The sequence below is a fragment of the Triplophysa dalaica genome, chromosome 16 (assembly GCF_015846415.1).
Source record: "Triplophysa dalaica isolate WHDGS20190420 chromosome 16, ASM1584641v1, whole genome shotgun sequence".
Classification (NCBI taxonomy): domain Eukaryota; kingdom Metazoa; phylum Chordata; class Actinopteri; order Cypriniformes; family Nemacheilidae; genus Triplophysa; species Triplophysa dalaica.
Window position 1 is genome coordinate 19,461,176 of NC_079557.1, and position 15,401 is coordinate 19,476,576.

General features: G+C 37.1%; 1 protein-coding gene across 1 annotated transcript; it reads left to right on the forward strand.

The window, feature by feature from the left end:
• Window positions 1-8,668: 8,668 nt before the first annotated feature.
• LOC130437660 (NLR family CARD domain-containing protein 3-like) lies at window positions 8,669-15,320 on the forward strand. The gene is given in 9 exon segments (XM_056769088.1): window positions 8,669-9,543; window positions 10,122-10,238; window positions 10,438-10,554; window positions 10,912-11,124; window positions 11,126-12,694; window positions 12,805-12,978; window positions 13,705-13,878; window positions 14,592-14,765; window positions 15,155-15,320. Coding segments are annotated over 9 exon segments (2,676 nt in total). The 5' UTR covers window positions 8,669-9,499; the 3' UTR covers window positions 15,249-15,320.
• Window positions 15,321-15,401: the final 81 nt, after the last annotated feature.

Here is a 15,401-nt window from a genome sequence, read left to right on the forward strand (position 1 = left end):
ATTGAATCAACAGTTATGCAGGAATAATGCGATGATGTATTGTGTTATCGTGCTTTAGCTCCGCCCCCCTGCATGCGTTAAGGAGGTAGACTGTTTTCGGAAATATTCGTACAGCTGTATCGGTCTTTTAAAAATGTGATCAAACTGAAGACTCTTCGAAGATGCGAAGTATGCAATACTACTCCATAGGTACTCAAGATTAATATGAGATTGGCAGAAACTCTGTGTCCTCTTAAAATGTTTTCCTGTGGCATGTTGCGCGTTTTCATGTTTAAATAACAGCGAGGAGTGCGAGGTACATTATAACTCCTCTTAAACTAAATTGCAGAACTCATGTTCTAAAAAAAATATTAATGACTTTAAAAATATTTCAAGCGAGAACAATGATTAACGGTGTGCACTTCGATATTATTGTGGACAATGCGTGATCCACTATTGAAGCGGTCCATTGGCTCCTATCTTCACATGTTTCATACCGTCAATTGAACAGAAATATGCATATGAAAATGATATGCAGATGTCATTATAGTTAAACAAGGCGTTGTAAACTCTGTATATGGTTATATCGGTGAGGAGATGGCGTAGAGATAAACGTACGCACAGTGTTCCCCTGACTGGGATTTATAAAGCGAATTAGGTTCTGGCGAGAGATCTTAGAGATCTTCTTGGTGTCCCCTGCGATACACAGTAGGGATGGAGCACATCTGGCGTGTTCAGAAGAGGCATGTGAAGTGCATCCAGGACGTATCAGGTTTGTCTCTCTATACTGAGATAAGCAACACCACCAAAGAAGGATAGTGCTTGCAAGATACATGTGTTCTAGGGGCTAAATGTCACTTGAATCTTCTCACTGCCACCTGCAGAGGTTCATTCCAGGTCTGTGGCTGTTGTCATATCAGTGTCTTATGCATCCACAAGTTTTCTGTGCCCCATGACACTTTGAGCAAATGATGGGAGATGTAAACAAACACGTGTCTGCCATAATATAAGTCATTTGTTTATAGCAGAATGTGAACATACACTGACAGCCCTTTTAAACTGCATAAGCACTACTTTATAGAGGAATGAGGGGTTATGATTTTTACTTGACAGCAGATATTCGGCAACTTTATTGATTCAGTTGTTGTCCCAGTAAACCATTGAGCGATTTGAAAATGTAAGTAAAAAATTACAGTGATGAGTAACACTGTCAATCACTAGACATTTTATTAAGTTGTTTCATAAATTATTCCCTTACTTTTCTGGGAAGTTTAATTCAAACCAACACAAATTGAGTGCCATTACTCAAATAAATACAGCCTTTATTGCACAGCATCTGTGAGTACCCAGCAAACATTTGGACGTTTAATGACAGTTGAAAAGATGTCCAACACGTCCCATCACGGTTGAAAAATTGTTTCAAAATGTAAGTTGAACGGATGTTTTTGGCGTCATCTGGCCGTGAATTCCACGTCTTTTCTGGACATCCCTGGATCTCCAAATTTGTCATCTTCTGGATGTTTATTTTTTAGATATGTTTCTGCTTAATTTAAGCATATATACTGTATAAGCTTAATACTGTATAAACATGTATCTTGCGCACCTTCTCCGGATCTGTTCCACCTATGTGGAATGATCTGCCCGTTGCAACAAGATCTGCAGATTCTGTAGCCATCTTAAGAAACATCTGAAAACACATCTCTTCCGTCAACATCTGACTGATCTGTTCTGACTCTATTTTCTTCTCTACTATTTAAAAAAAAAAAATGAATGAACGAACGAACGAACGATTGTTTAAATGAAAGGTTCTGTATACTGTGTTAGGTTATGTGAGACCAGTTTTCTTTTTTGATTGCACTTATGCTTTTGTTTTACTTATGCTGTCCACATTTCTTCCATTGCCTACCCCACCTGTAAGTCGCTTTAGATAAAAGCGTCTGCTAAATGACTAAATGTAAATGTAAATAAGCCTAATAAAGGTAATTATGTCTTAATTTACATGTCTTATATTGACATGGGTTCTAAAAAGGTCCAAAATCGGTCCAGTCTGACCTGGAAGTCTATAAAATATTTTTTGTGTACATCACAAACATCAACAACATTATTTGTGGACTAAGGCAACAAGAAGTGTTTTAATTCAGCACAGCATATTTTATAGTGGACATTAAATTTTCCAGTTGTCTATAGAAGATTAATAATCATGTTCCAGAATCTAAGATATTCACTAACGTTCATCTTTCAAACCGACTGCATGGAAAAGCTTCCTTTGGAATCCTGAAAGAAAAATCTGTTCATTAACGTTCACACACCTGGACACTTGACTACTTCTAAACTGCCACTTTGTGTCACATTTTGTGTTTACAAACAATGAGGCCAGATTTCCTTAAGGACAAGGTCGGTAACCCCTGATCTATTTACAAAATGTTCCTGTAGTTACATGAAATTGCTTAACTTAATGTTAAATGTAACTGTTTTTTTTGGCAGTGACTCAAACCCAACATTAACAGTTTTGGGGCTTGATGATTTTGCTATCCAATTCCCAGCAAGAAGCATTACATAGCACAACTCAAATGTAGAGTAGTTCTTTCAGTTCCTTTGTGTTAAACAAGTAAAACTCAATCACATTAATAAAACAATACAAATGTACTTAACCAACAGTAGTTTTGAAATCTGTCACTTTTCGAAAGAAAAACTAAACTGCCCTTCCCAAGTCCTCCACCGCCATGGCCATACTGAAACTTACATGTTGTGTAAAGTACATCAGTGGATGTCCATTCACAATTTTTTTTAAACAAACTGGGCACTCAAATTAATCATTGCAGTATCATCACGTTGTAAACACAATTGATTTTTTTATATTTCATAAGAATTTTACTGATCATGATCATGAAATACATATGTAAATGAAGTCACCAGAGGACATCCTCTATCAACCAATTCACAACAGGGTACTTATAAAATTGCACGTAGCTAAAAGTCAAAGTAACAATTACACATAAATCAAGAGAGAACTGTTGACATGTACACATGTATCTGAATGCATTTTTAAGAAATGTTCTGTCAGAAATTTTTACCAATTAATGCCGTCTTATGGCGACTATTTTCGGCCAGGGACATGACGTTCCCTTCAGACCATTGTTTGCTGGGTAGTCTTAAACTTTAAATTAAGTGTAAAAAAAATCTTAGTAAGAAGTAGGACTTTTTTAAGAGTAGGAGACTTTTATAAAGAAGCTAAAAGCAACTTTCGGGAAAGTTTAAAGGTTCTGTGTGTAAGTTTCAGAGGCCACTATTGGCGATGTAGGAAATTGCAACCTACAGCTCCTCTAACCCCCACTCCCTCCCATTAGAGAAGCTACGGTTGCCATCACAGGACAAAAGGGTTACGTAAATGATAGCGGCCATTATCGGTGGTGTTGATTATTGCAATCTACGTTTCACAGGCGAACAATTGACTGAAGTTACGGACACAGCACAGAGATGTCGTCGTCTGAGATAGCAGAGAGTAACCTTTTCAAGTCAAGTGACGAGGTTTATTTAAATAGAAAAATAAGTAAATAAAATTCACTTAATTCATAATTTACTCTAATCGTTATAGTGAATATTATTGTTACTTGTTTAGCATTGTGTCAGTGATTTATTTGCTTATTTTGCATAGCATTTTTTGGCACGGTAACTTGGTTCGTAATTTACAGCCTATTGAAACCGCTTGCTAATGCTAAAGGCGTGTAATCTGACCGCGAAAGTCTTAGCAGACATTTTTCTCATCATCACAGAGTCAATCAGAGGACTAAACACAGGTAGTAAGAGGGAGAGGAAGAGGGAGAGGAAGGGAGAGAGGAAGAGAGAGAGGAAGAGAGGCAGAGGGCGGAGAGGTCGGGGTGTTGGAGATGTAGGCAGGGCGAGGAGAGGCAGAGGAGCTAACGTTACCCGCAAGGACCGCAAAAGAGAGGATGTGGAAACTAAGCAGTATTATAATATAACCTACACCCGATTTATGCAAATTATGATCGTAAACATGATTTCTAACTTAATTTGCACACGGCCATGCAACAAGGAATTATAGTACAATTACAAAGTGCTAAAAATTTACAAGGCAAAACGCTATTTCTCTTGATGATCCTGCTCATCTATTAGCTAAAGCTATCAAACAAACAGTTCACTTATATTGTGGAAATTAGACAAACTTACCGGTCCAGCAGAAAGCTGGCAACTTCGGCGTTGCTTAGCAAAACCTTTTCCTGCATCAGTGTCCTCCATTTGGGAAAAGCCAGGCTGATGTTTATTCGGGTTTTCTACTATTTTTGTCTCGACTTCGCCTTGCTGCATCGTATTTTCTCTTTTTTGACGACACAGATTGACGCTCTGTCAGCTCTTGTGCAGAGTATGTGTGGTCCGCCATTATCGCAAATTACACTTCTTACTGCAACAAAGAACCGTTTCTATTTCTAATAAAAAACACGACAAACAAATGTTGTTATTGTTCTTCCTTTTCTTCTGCTAATCCTTCTATGTAGTGGCTTTGCAAGCTGCCTCCAAAACACAGCCGAAGAAGAAGAACATAGTCCCGTGCATCCTTCATTTTACGAAACGCGCTCAGTTTGTCTGTGTAGTGCTACTATAAAAAACATGGCTGTGCAATTTGATAAATTACATGTAATGGTGTGCCTGCGGTGTATATAAATAAAATGGCCCATTGTAAGGAAATATAAACATTTCGGTTCATTTTGTAAGGTATTTCTTCACCACTCACAACATAGTTTTGTATTATATATTACATTTTGGTAAATAAATCCTTCAAAATGCTACACACTGTACCTTTAAACATAAAATTGACCTGACTTCAACCTATATGAAGATAAATAATAAAGTAACCTGCAATTTCATTTTTCAAACTGAGAAGGCGACAGAGATGCAAAAGTACAAAATTGCAGTTTCTAAAATGTATTTTGCATTATACGCAAAAATATTACAAATTTATTTATTTTTTGGCTTTGTTTGGTTTTATACACTTTTAATCGAGTTTTTCCCATTTATTTTAAATTCACAACTGTAGGCTATAGGCTATAAAGAAAAGACCAAAGCTGCAAATCCTTAAAAATGGATTAAAACGTTTTATTATTATTATATTTTTTCTTTAACTCCCTATCATCATATCATTCTAACTCAATGTTTTTTGTTATAAAGTCCATGGTATCTGCCTCTGGTCTGCCCTCTTGTTACTCTTTACTGGGAGACCTCTTCAGCTGCTGAGACCTAGGCTGCGTCCGAAATCGCCCACTATACCCTCATTCACTATTCCCTACATTTTTTCAAGTTAAGTCCACTTTAGGGAGCGGGTGAAAACGAGTGAGTAAATTCGGAAACTCTTTGCGCGTGCGCCATCTTCTGACGAGACGCGGGAACTCATTCAGTTACGCGAGTATCACGGTACGAGTTTACATCGGATGTACACTCGTTATTATGATGCATCATGGGATTGAATGAGTGCACTCAATGTCCACTATGAATTCGGAAACCACTAAAAATGGATTTCCCCTAAAATAGTGAATTATGTAGGGGGCTATTTCGGACACGGCCCTAGTCTTAACGCGTAGGAATGTTTATGAATCACACTTAACAACCTGTCTTCACCGGACGGTTAAAAAAGGGCAATAAAACCCATTGTCATTCGACATTTTGTCCACGATGGATGCGTGTGTGTGTTTTGCATCTCTCTCTGTGCGTTGCAGCTTGTTAATTGCTGATGCAGCTGAAATGTTTAGGTTGTCTTAAGCCATTTATTTTATTTAACTGTAAATACAAAAGTCACTTTGCTAATTGTTCAAAATTAAAAGATATGTAACTGATTACCACAAATTTGTTAAGTTTTCCCAACTTATTCGGGTTTACAATGAATTAGTTAAAGATTTCGATGGGCACCAAAAGTAGGGTTGCCAACTTTGTCACTTTGAAATACGGGACAAATTTTGTCCTGTGCAGCACTGCTAATTAGCATATGAATGACGTCATTGCATCGTATTTGCATTTACTTTCTAAACGGTAACATACAGTACTGTACAGTATTTTCATATTTTAACAACTGAATGCACAATAAAGCCTTATCTTTCGAAGAAAATCATTTAGATTGTTTGAAGAATTTGAGCAATTAGACCCTGTGGTTTAGTTTAATTGCTGTTTTCTTGTCTTTGTTTGTTTTTATTTATTTTCACTCTGTATTTCACTCTATAGCTACTATTGTTTGTTTTGTTCACAATTAAGTTTATTCCTATGTGCTCTGTATTCCTCAGAACTTCTTGTTTCATTTTTAACTAACTTATTGTGTATAGGGATAGAGCACCCAAAAATGACAATTCTGTTTGGAAAGTTGTTCCAAATCTGTACAAATTTCGTTGTTCTGCTAAACATAAAGGAAGATATTTGGAATTATGTCAATATAACAGCCCTCATCCCCATTGAGTCCTACCATGGGCGTAAATCTCATTTAACAGTAGGGGGGACAACACACATACATTTCTCAAGAGCAATTTTTGAAGGGGACACAAATAATATGACACAAAGCGACAATATGTTTATAGGTTTATCATGCAGACTTGCAGTCATATTATAACTGAACTGAACGGTCATATGCTGTAATACAAGTGAACAAAAAGCTTTTTTCCACTTATATATTTTTTGTCTCTGTTGTGAAGACAGGAAACAAATATGAAAACACACTACCCATGATACTCCATGTTAACAATGAGTTACTTTTTAAACACTTGTTATCCTGATTTATTCTGCAACATTGTCTGACAAAGTCACCGTACATCGACATTAATGAGTGGTTGTTATTTTCCCCTGTAGTGCACTGCCTCCTCCAACAAAATGTGTTCATGTTCGTGTACCCAAACAGTCAGTAACAGTGACAGATGCTTCAATTCTGTGTTGTACTCGTTGATGAATCGCCCGAGTTTCAGTAAATTGAATGTTTAGCTTATCCGCCCCACACAAACTGCACAAAATAGATGCTGAGAAAACGACCTTCTCCAACTGAATGAAAGTTGTGCACCTTTTGTGGACAAAACAGGTCTGAAATTCGCTAAATGTAGTGACAAAGTCACTAAATTGTAACCGGTATGTTCGCGGCTGTGTGTGACAGGGGACCTGAATGGCAGGATCGGTGGCTAATTGTGGTCGTTAATGTTCACATCATGCCAGGTCGCCAAATATAAAACAATGCATGAGAAACAGCTTCGGCGAGTTAGTTGCAGTGTGTGACGTCCTATGTAACAAGCTAACGTTAACTAGCTAAGTAACGTTTGAATCGCTAACATAGCAGATTTATGGAAAAAATACATCGGTAAGCAGCATTTTTGCAACAACTAATTTATTTATGAATCAGCATCAACTACATTAAAGAGAATCACTTCATTTAAAGTGAATAAAATATCCTTCTTACTGGAGTTTAACAACCACTGATGAACTGAGCCGCATACATGACTTTCATGTGTTGCGCAATGTGCAGTTGAGATGAACGTGGAGAGCAGGCAATGGGGCAAACCACTGTGAGAGGCAGGGGAGGGGGAACTCAAAAGTTTCTATACTTAAAACGCATTTTTTTGAGTTTGTATTTTCTTCTAATTAAACATTTAGTTTAGGTGAACATAAATATATTCATGACATTAGAGAATGCGAGTTTAATTGATTTGGGGCGGGACAACCCTCGGATGGAGGGGGACGGGGGGAAGGAGTGGACACGACATGAGTCCGACAGTATTTCTTTTCCCATTATGGCAGTAAATATGGGACGATATCTGTTGGGTTACTGACAAATATCATTTGTGTTTGGTACAACAAATACATTTATACAGAGGGTGAGTAAACGATGACAGAATTTTCGTTTTGGGGTGAACTATCCACGGGTTTTCTATTGTTATGCCGTCTGCCACCTGCTGGTTAAAAGTAAGGTTCTCAATCTGCGTGGTTCGGTGTGTTCAAGCTTAACTTTTTTACCCCTACGGATAGCCGAAGCGAGGAGTCACGGTCAGGTTTCTGCGATAGTTCTTTGGTGTCAATTGAGAAGTACCCACTGTATACCTCACCCCCAAATAGGGCTCGCAGTAGTGGCGTGCAGCGGGCATTTTCATGATCAAATTTGCAGACGAGGTACTTTACAGGTCTGGGCGTCTCTTCAGTTACTTCGTCAGCTGCAGGTAAACACGGAAGAAATTCGTTTGCAATACTGTTGTAACTGATGCGGGATATGGTTAATCAAATCAAAGTAATTCGACAATCCGGTGTGTTTTTAAGAAATAGAACGAATCCTCAATTGATTTAAGATGAACTAAAAAACCCCGAAATATTTCATATACAAAACAAAACAAGAAAATAACTTGTAAATAACATCCATCTATAAAATACAGAAAGCAGACATAAAATGTAGAAAAACAACTAATTTAACATGATCCCTTCTTGATACTCTGTTTTTTTGATAATTATATTAAAAAATATATATATTTAAAAAAAGTAACAATATTTATAATAATTATTATTATTAGGCTATTTTATTTTTATCACCCTGTTTTGGTTTGATTTTATATTTAGTACATGTTTACTGTACCTATTTAGATACTTTAAAATATCTATTTGGTAATAGTACTTTATTTGAAGTGCCCTTTTGATCCTTCCGCCCATGCTCAATCAGTGCTCTGCCCAAAACTCCGGCTCTCACTAAATCCTTGGTGTTTCGAGTCTGACGTCATCCCGCAACCGTCATTTTGGAAATTTTAACAATCATGGGTAGTTTAGATGGTCGTTAAAGTAAGGTTAGGGTAAAGGTAAAGGTTTCGTAAGACTTTAAACACCAAGGATTTTGACACGGCTCTCACTAAATCCTTGGTGATCCGACGGTTGCGTGCAAAACGCCCGCTGGCTCGCTGTATCCTGCTGTGATGAGGAAGGAAAAGTGAAAGAAACGTTGCTCCACAAATGTAGCCTTTTCCGCCATTTTAAACAGGTCGTGTTGATAAATAACTATGCGGACTAGCGAAACGTTTAAGGGAACATAACAACCGTAAAGAGGTATATTCGGGTTACGTATAGCTGTTTAATTTAAGTGTATTAGGATTTTGGGAATGAGTGTGTTCATGTGACGCTTTTCATCTGTTAATTAATTGTTTCTCCCAAGAACCTAACAATTAGCCTATTTTACATTTTCTCTACTATTTTAAAGCAACTAAACGTTGGTTCGTGGGTTATCTTTCAAAATAAACTTCTGCTTCATTGTGTTAAGGAAGATTAGGTTCATAGTAAGGATCATCTAAATTATTAACTTGGTCTTTTATTTGTTTTGTGCATGAATGTCATTTCCATTGAGTTTACGCTGTGGAGATCATATTGAAGAGATTCAACATGAAGATTTTCATTTAGTCATTTAGCAGACGCTTTTATCCAAAGCGACATGCAAAGAATTCAATGAGCAACAAGTGATATTTCATACAGGAGCAATACTAGGTGCTAATTCAATGTTACTAGTTTCAACATGAACGAAACATCAACATTCGAAGATTTATCTACAGGATGCAGGTACTTTATGTAAACACTCTATTAAATTACACTTTACTTATAGAAACTTCGAAGTTTCTTGAAAACGTTTCTTTACATTTTTAGATCAAATTTAAACACTAAAATAAAAATAGATAGAGCCTACTAAAATTATTATTGATTACTAAATTTTGATTTCAAAGATTTGTTTTAAAAAAGGTTATTGTCATAAAGTAATAATGTGATTGTTAAATAGCTGTACATTTTGTCTTACTTGATATAAATAAATAAATAAAATCAAGAAGCCGAAACACATACAAATGAAAACATTATCAAACATCTCAACTAAAATGAAAACATCTTAACATCTACTGCATGTATTTATATTACTGTTCTGTGTCACAACAGTCCATGGGAAGATATATTTATATTTTAGAAGATATTTTATATTTAAAATAATCTGTACTGTTGCATATATTAAAAAATAATGTTAATTTCTATGTAAATAATGAAAACTACCTTTGTGAAGGGAATGTGTTATGTAAATAAACTTTGCTGAAAGCAAAACATTTTTTAACAAAAGTTATGGCAGATACCTACTTAATCGTGTCTTGTCACAGATCAGTCGATCAGAAGAGATCAGACTCACCTGAGATCAGCTGTGTCTCGATGAAGAGTGATCAGTCTATGGAGAAACCTTTGCATTTTAAAATAGAAGACACATCACCTGATCATAGGTACAACACTTCTTTAGAAGATATGCAAGAAACAATAAACTGTAATGTTGTATATATATTAATTCGTAGTTCTTTTCTACATAAATAATGAAAACTACCTTTGTGAAGGGAATGGGTTATGTAAATAAACTTTGCTGAAAGCAAAACATTTTTTTACAAAAGTTATGGCAGATACCTACTTAATCGTGTCTTGTAACAGATCAGTCGATCAGAAGAGATCAGACTCACCTGAGATCAGCTGTGTCTCGATGAAGAGTGATCAGTCTATCGAGAAACCTTTGCGTTTTAAAAAAGAAGACACATCACCTGATCAGAGGTACAACAGCACTGTAAAGATATGCTAAAATATGTGCTTAATGATGTGTTACCTACTGTATATTAAAATCAGAATGTCTGATTGTGTCATCATACTCTGATGTGATCTGATGAGTCTGATGCAAACAACATTAGTGATCTTAAATGGAGTATCTGTGAGTGATCAGACTGTAAATGATTTGCAGTCTAATGAAATGATAATCTTAGATCCTTAAAGTGTCTGTTTTTTAACATTATCAGAACCTGTACATTTTGGGCACATGTCATTTATATAATATTAACAGTAGTTTGTAGATAAATTGGATTTTATGATTTGGCAGATTATGGCTCTATAAATCTATTTTTAATCTGTCCACAGTTATTATTGTCCGCTTGCTGAAGTCCAAACAACATTCAAATCAAATCTGAAGAAAAAGTTTGAGTGTTTGTGTGAGGGAACATCAAAGCAGAGAAACCCAACACTGCTGAATGAGATCTACACAGATCTCTACATCACAAGAAGTGAAAGTAGAGAGATCAGTAATGAGCATGAGGCAACACAGATCGAGACACAATCCAGGAGAACAGCAACACATCTTTAAACCTTTACCTGCACAAGACAAACCCATCAGAAGTGTGCTGACAAAGGGAATCGCTGGCATTGGAAAAACAGTCTCTGTGCAGAAGTTCATTCTGGACTGGGCTGAAGGGAAAGAGAATCAGGACGTCCAGCTCATATTTCCACTTCCTTTCAGAGAGATCAGTTTGATGAAGAACCAAACACACAGTCTTTTAGATCTTCTTCATCTTTTCTTCCCAGAGACAAAAGAAATAGAAATATCCAGTGGTGAATATAAAGTGTTGTTCATCTTTGATGGTTTGGATGAGTGTCGTGTGTCTCTGGATTTTCACAGCAGTGTGAGGTTGTGTGATGTCAGTGAATCAGCCTCAGTGAATGTGGTGCTGATTAACCTCATCGCAGGGAATCTGCTTCCCTCTGCTCTCATCTGGATCACCTCCAGACCAGCAGCAGCTGATCTCATCCCCGCTGAGAGTGTTGATCGAGTCACAGAGGTACGAGGCTTCACTGACAAACAGAAGGAGGAATACTTCAGCAAGAGAATCAGTGATGAGAGTCTGAACAACAGAATCATCTCACACCTGAAGTCATCCAGGAGCCTCTACATCATGTGTCACATCCCAGTGTTCTGCTGGATTTCAGCCACTGTTCTAGAGAGAATGTTGAGTGAAGCAGAGAGTGAAGGAGAGATCCCCAAGACTCTCACTCAAATGTACACACACTTCCTGATCATTCAGACAAACATCAAACATCATAAGGACTATGAGAAGAAAGTTAAAGATAAAGACGTGATCTTTAAACTGGGCAAACTGGCTTTTGAGCAGCTTGTGAAAGGCAATGTGATCTTCTATGATGAGGACCTGAGAGAGTGTGGCATTGATGTAGCAGAAGCATCAGTGTACTCAGGATTGTGTACTCAGATCTTCAGTGAGGAGTTTGGCTTGTATCAGGGGAAAGTTTACTGTTTTGTTCATCTGAGCATGCAGGAACATCTAGCTGCTCTTTATGCTCACCTCTCCATCACAAACAACTACACAAATGTGTTTGATCAAAGTCCTAAACAGTTCTCCAAAGTGTTGCACACAGCGAAACTTGAATCATCAAAACCAATTTTATTAATAAAGTTACATCAAAGAGCTGTAGATGAAGCTTTACAAAGTGGACATCTGGATCTGTTCCTGCGTTTTCTTCTGGGTCTCTCACTGGAATCCAATCAGACTCTCTTACAGCATCTACTGACACAAATGAGAAGATGCTCCTACATAAAGAGTGAAGCTGTTGAGTACATTAAACAGAAGATCAATGAGAATCTGTCTACGGAGAAATCCATCAATCTGTTTCACTGTCTGAATGAACTGGGCGAAGATTCACTGTTGCAGGAGATTCAACGTTATGTGAAATCCGGATCAGTGGGACGCTTCAAATTCTCCTCTTCACAATGGGCAGCATTAGTTTTTGTGTTGTTGACATCTGATCAGCATTTGGATGAACTTAATCTGAATACATTTATTGGAGATAAAAATACGGCAGATGAGGTTCTTGTGAAACTGCATCCTGTGATAAAAGAATCCAAAAAAGTTCTGTAAGTAAAACCAACAACAACCAGCCGTCTGTTAAAACTTACAAGTAGTTGTATTATCTACTTTACATTTTGTATGAAAGAAAACATGTTTTTCATCTCCCCCTATAAAGGTTGAGTGATTATCCTATCACAGTTGAAGGTTACACTGCTTTGTCTACAGCTCTGAGATCAAACCCCTCACACCTAAGAGAACTGAATCTGTCTGAGATAAATCTTGGGGATTCAGGATTGAAGCTGATCTCTTCTGTACTGGAGAATACTCACTGTAAACTGAAGAAACTGACGTAAGATTGTGATCTCATGCTCAGCTAGAAATTACCACCGGTTACTCGAACATGAGAAAAATCATTTAGAAATAGCAACATAAGAGAAAATAAAGTACACTGTTGGTATAAACATAATTTGTTTAAACTTAACTCGTACCCATAAAACACATCAATAAAAATGTATATGTACACCAACACAATGAGGTGGTTTCCAGGACTCTGCCTTAATTAAATAAGGACAATTAAATAGTTTTTACCAGTGCTTGAAGTGTGTACGCAGAAATTTTTCAGCATACCGTCACTAATTCTTGCGTACCTGCACTTCTCGTGTTGTTGGTACTTTGACACTCCGAGTCAAAGCATCATTGTAAAACAGACCAATTGTGACAAACCTTTAAGCCATTTAAAGACGTGAGTCTAAATGAGAAAAATAAACCATTTAAAGAGAAAACATAACTTCCTGGAACTATCTGAAGGCTCTATGAATCGCATGACACGCAAATTTTGAGTACCAAGAGTACCTGAACCTTTTTTTTTTTCAACTTCATGAACTTTTTTCAAACATGTAATACAGAAAAAAAAAATCTTGTGTACATTTTGAGACAAAACAATGGCACCGATATATTTTAAGATATGGCCATGGAAACAGATTTCAGTTTAGACAGCTAACATTTATTTTAGTCTAGGACTAGTCTTAACCACCCCTAAATGATCAACAAAATTGTGTCTTTATGTGCCCTATAGGTTGTGTTATTGTAGTATCTCAGATGAAGGTTGTGTTGCCCTATCTTCGGCTCTGAGATCAAACCCCTCACACATCAGAGAGCTGGACTTAAACTGGAATAATCTGAGAGATTCAGGAGTGAAGCTGATCTCTACTGCACTGGAGAATCCTCAATGTAAACTGGAGAAACTCGAGTAAGACTAAATTAAATATCCCTCCATAATGACTACTAAATATAGAAACATCTATAAACACACTTGACTCAATTTACAAGAATATGTCATATTCAGCAGAGTGACCAGACAGAATATTGCCTTGACTGGAAGTCAGTTAGACACAGTTGATGTTAGATGTTGTATTAGATGAACATACAATTCTGGTAAAAGGGTAAGAAAGTTTATGTGTTGATTTTAAGCAAACTGAAAAGAAATGCTGTGTTGTCGACCTGATCAAAGGTCATGACGGGTTGAGGTAAGGGACTCTGGCTTGGCTACAAAAGATTAAAGCGGCCCTTACACACAGGGTTTCTGCCAATCTCATATTAATCTTGAGTATGGCGTGTGCGGGGGGAACATTGTCAACAAAACACAGACATCAGTTTCACTCAACGCATGCATCTGGCATCTTTTAGCGCTGGGACGGCTCCATATATCAGTTTCTAACAATCTCCAAATCCAGTGTTATATCCACAGTTTATACACAGTTCACACAAATGCAGTGAACAAACAATCACAGGAACTTTGCAACTCTCTCTCTCTCCTGCACACAAGTGAAAGTGATGTCTGCGCATACTCCTTCTCCTGCTCTCCATGCTGCCGTGTGGGCATGATGCGTGCTTTTCAGAGTCTGGCTGCAGAGTGAAGTGACATCCTTAATCACAACCGCAATGTGTGTCTATGTTCTCTAGATTGTGCAGTTGTAGGATCACAGAAGAAGGTTGTGTTGCTCTGTCCTCCGCTCTGAGATCAAACCCTTCACACCTGAGAGATCTAAATTTAAGATGGAATGACCTGAAAGATACGGGAGTGAAGCTGCTTTCTACTGTACTGGAGAATCCTCAATGTAAACTGGAAAAACTAAAGTAAGTTTAAATTTTTTAGTTCATTAGTGTCAGTCCGTTTTTACAGCTGTGTTGTCTTATGCCATTTCATACTCGCTTTTCCTATAATGAAATTCATACCAATTTTTGAGGACTAATAACAACTAATAACAAGGCAGGAAGTCATGATGATGGTGAATTATGAAACACAGTTCTGATCCTGAATGCTAATTGGTCAATAATATTTATATTTATGTGGTTGTATTTATCCTCACTTGCTGTTCAGAGTGTGATTTATTAAAGTGGAGCGTAAAGCTGTCTCGACGCATCTTCGTCTCTAGTCTCCTTATTTATTATACTCCACAATAAGATCTTTTAGAGAGAACTGGTCTTTGTGTCTGAACTAAAGAGTGTGTTGTTATTCTCCACAGCTTGAGGTCTTGTAATATCACGGAAGAGGGTCGCGCTGCTCTGGATTCAGCTCAGAGATCAAACCCCTCACTCCTGACACAACTTTACCTCTGAAAGAATCATTTGAAATATACAGTGAACTATAATACAATAAAAAACTGCAATAAAAAAATAATTATCATTGTATTCGGGTACACTTTATCATTTTTCTTCAGTTGCAGTTCAACGGTGCTGTTAGTTGTATATTGTGTATATACAGTTTGTGTG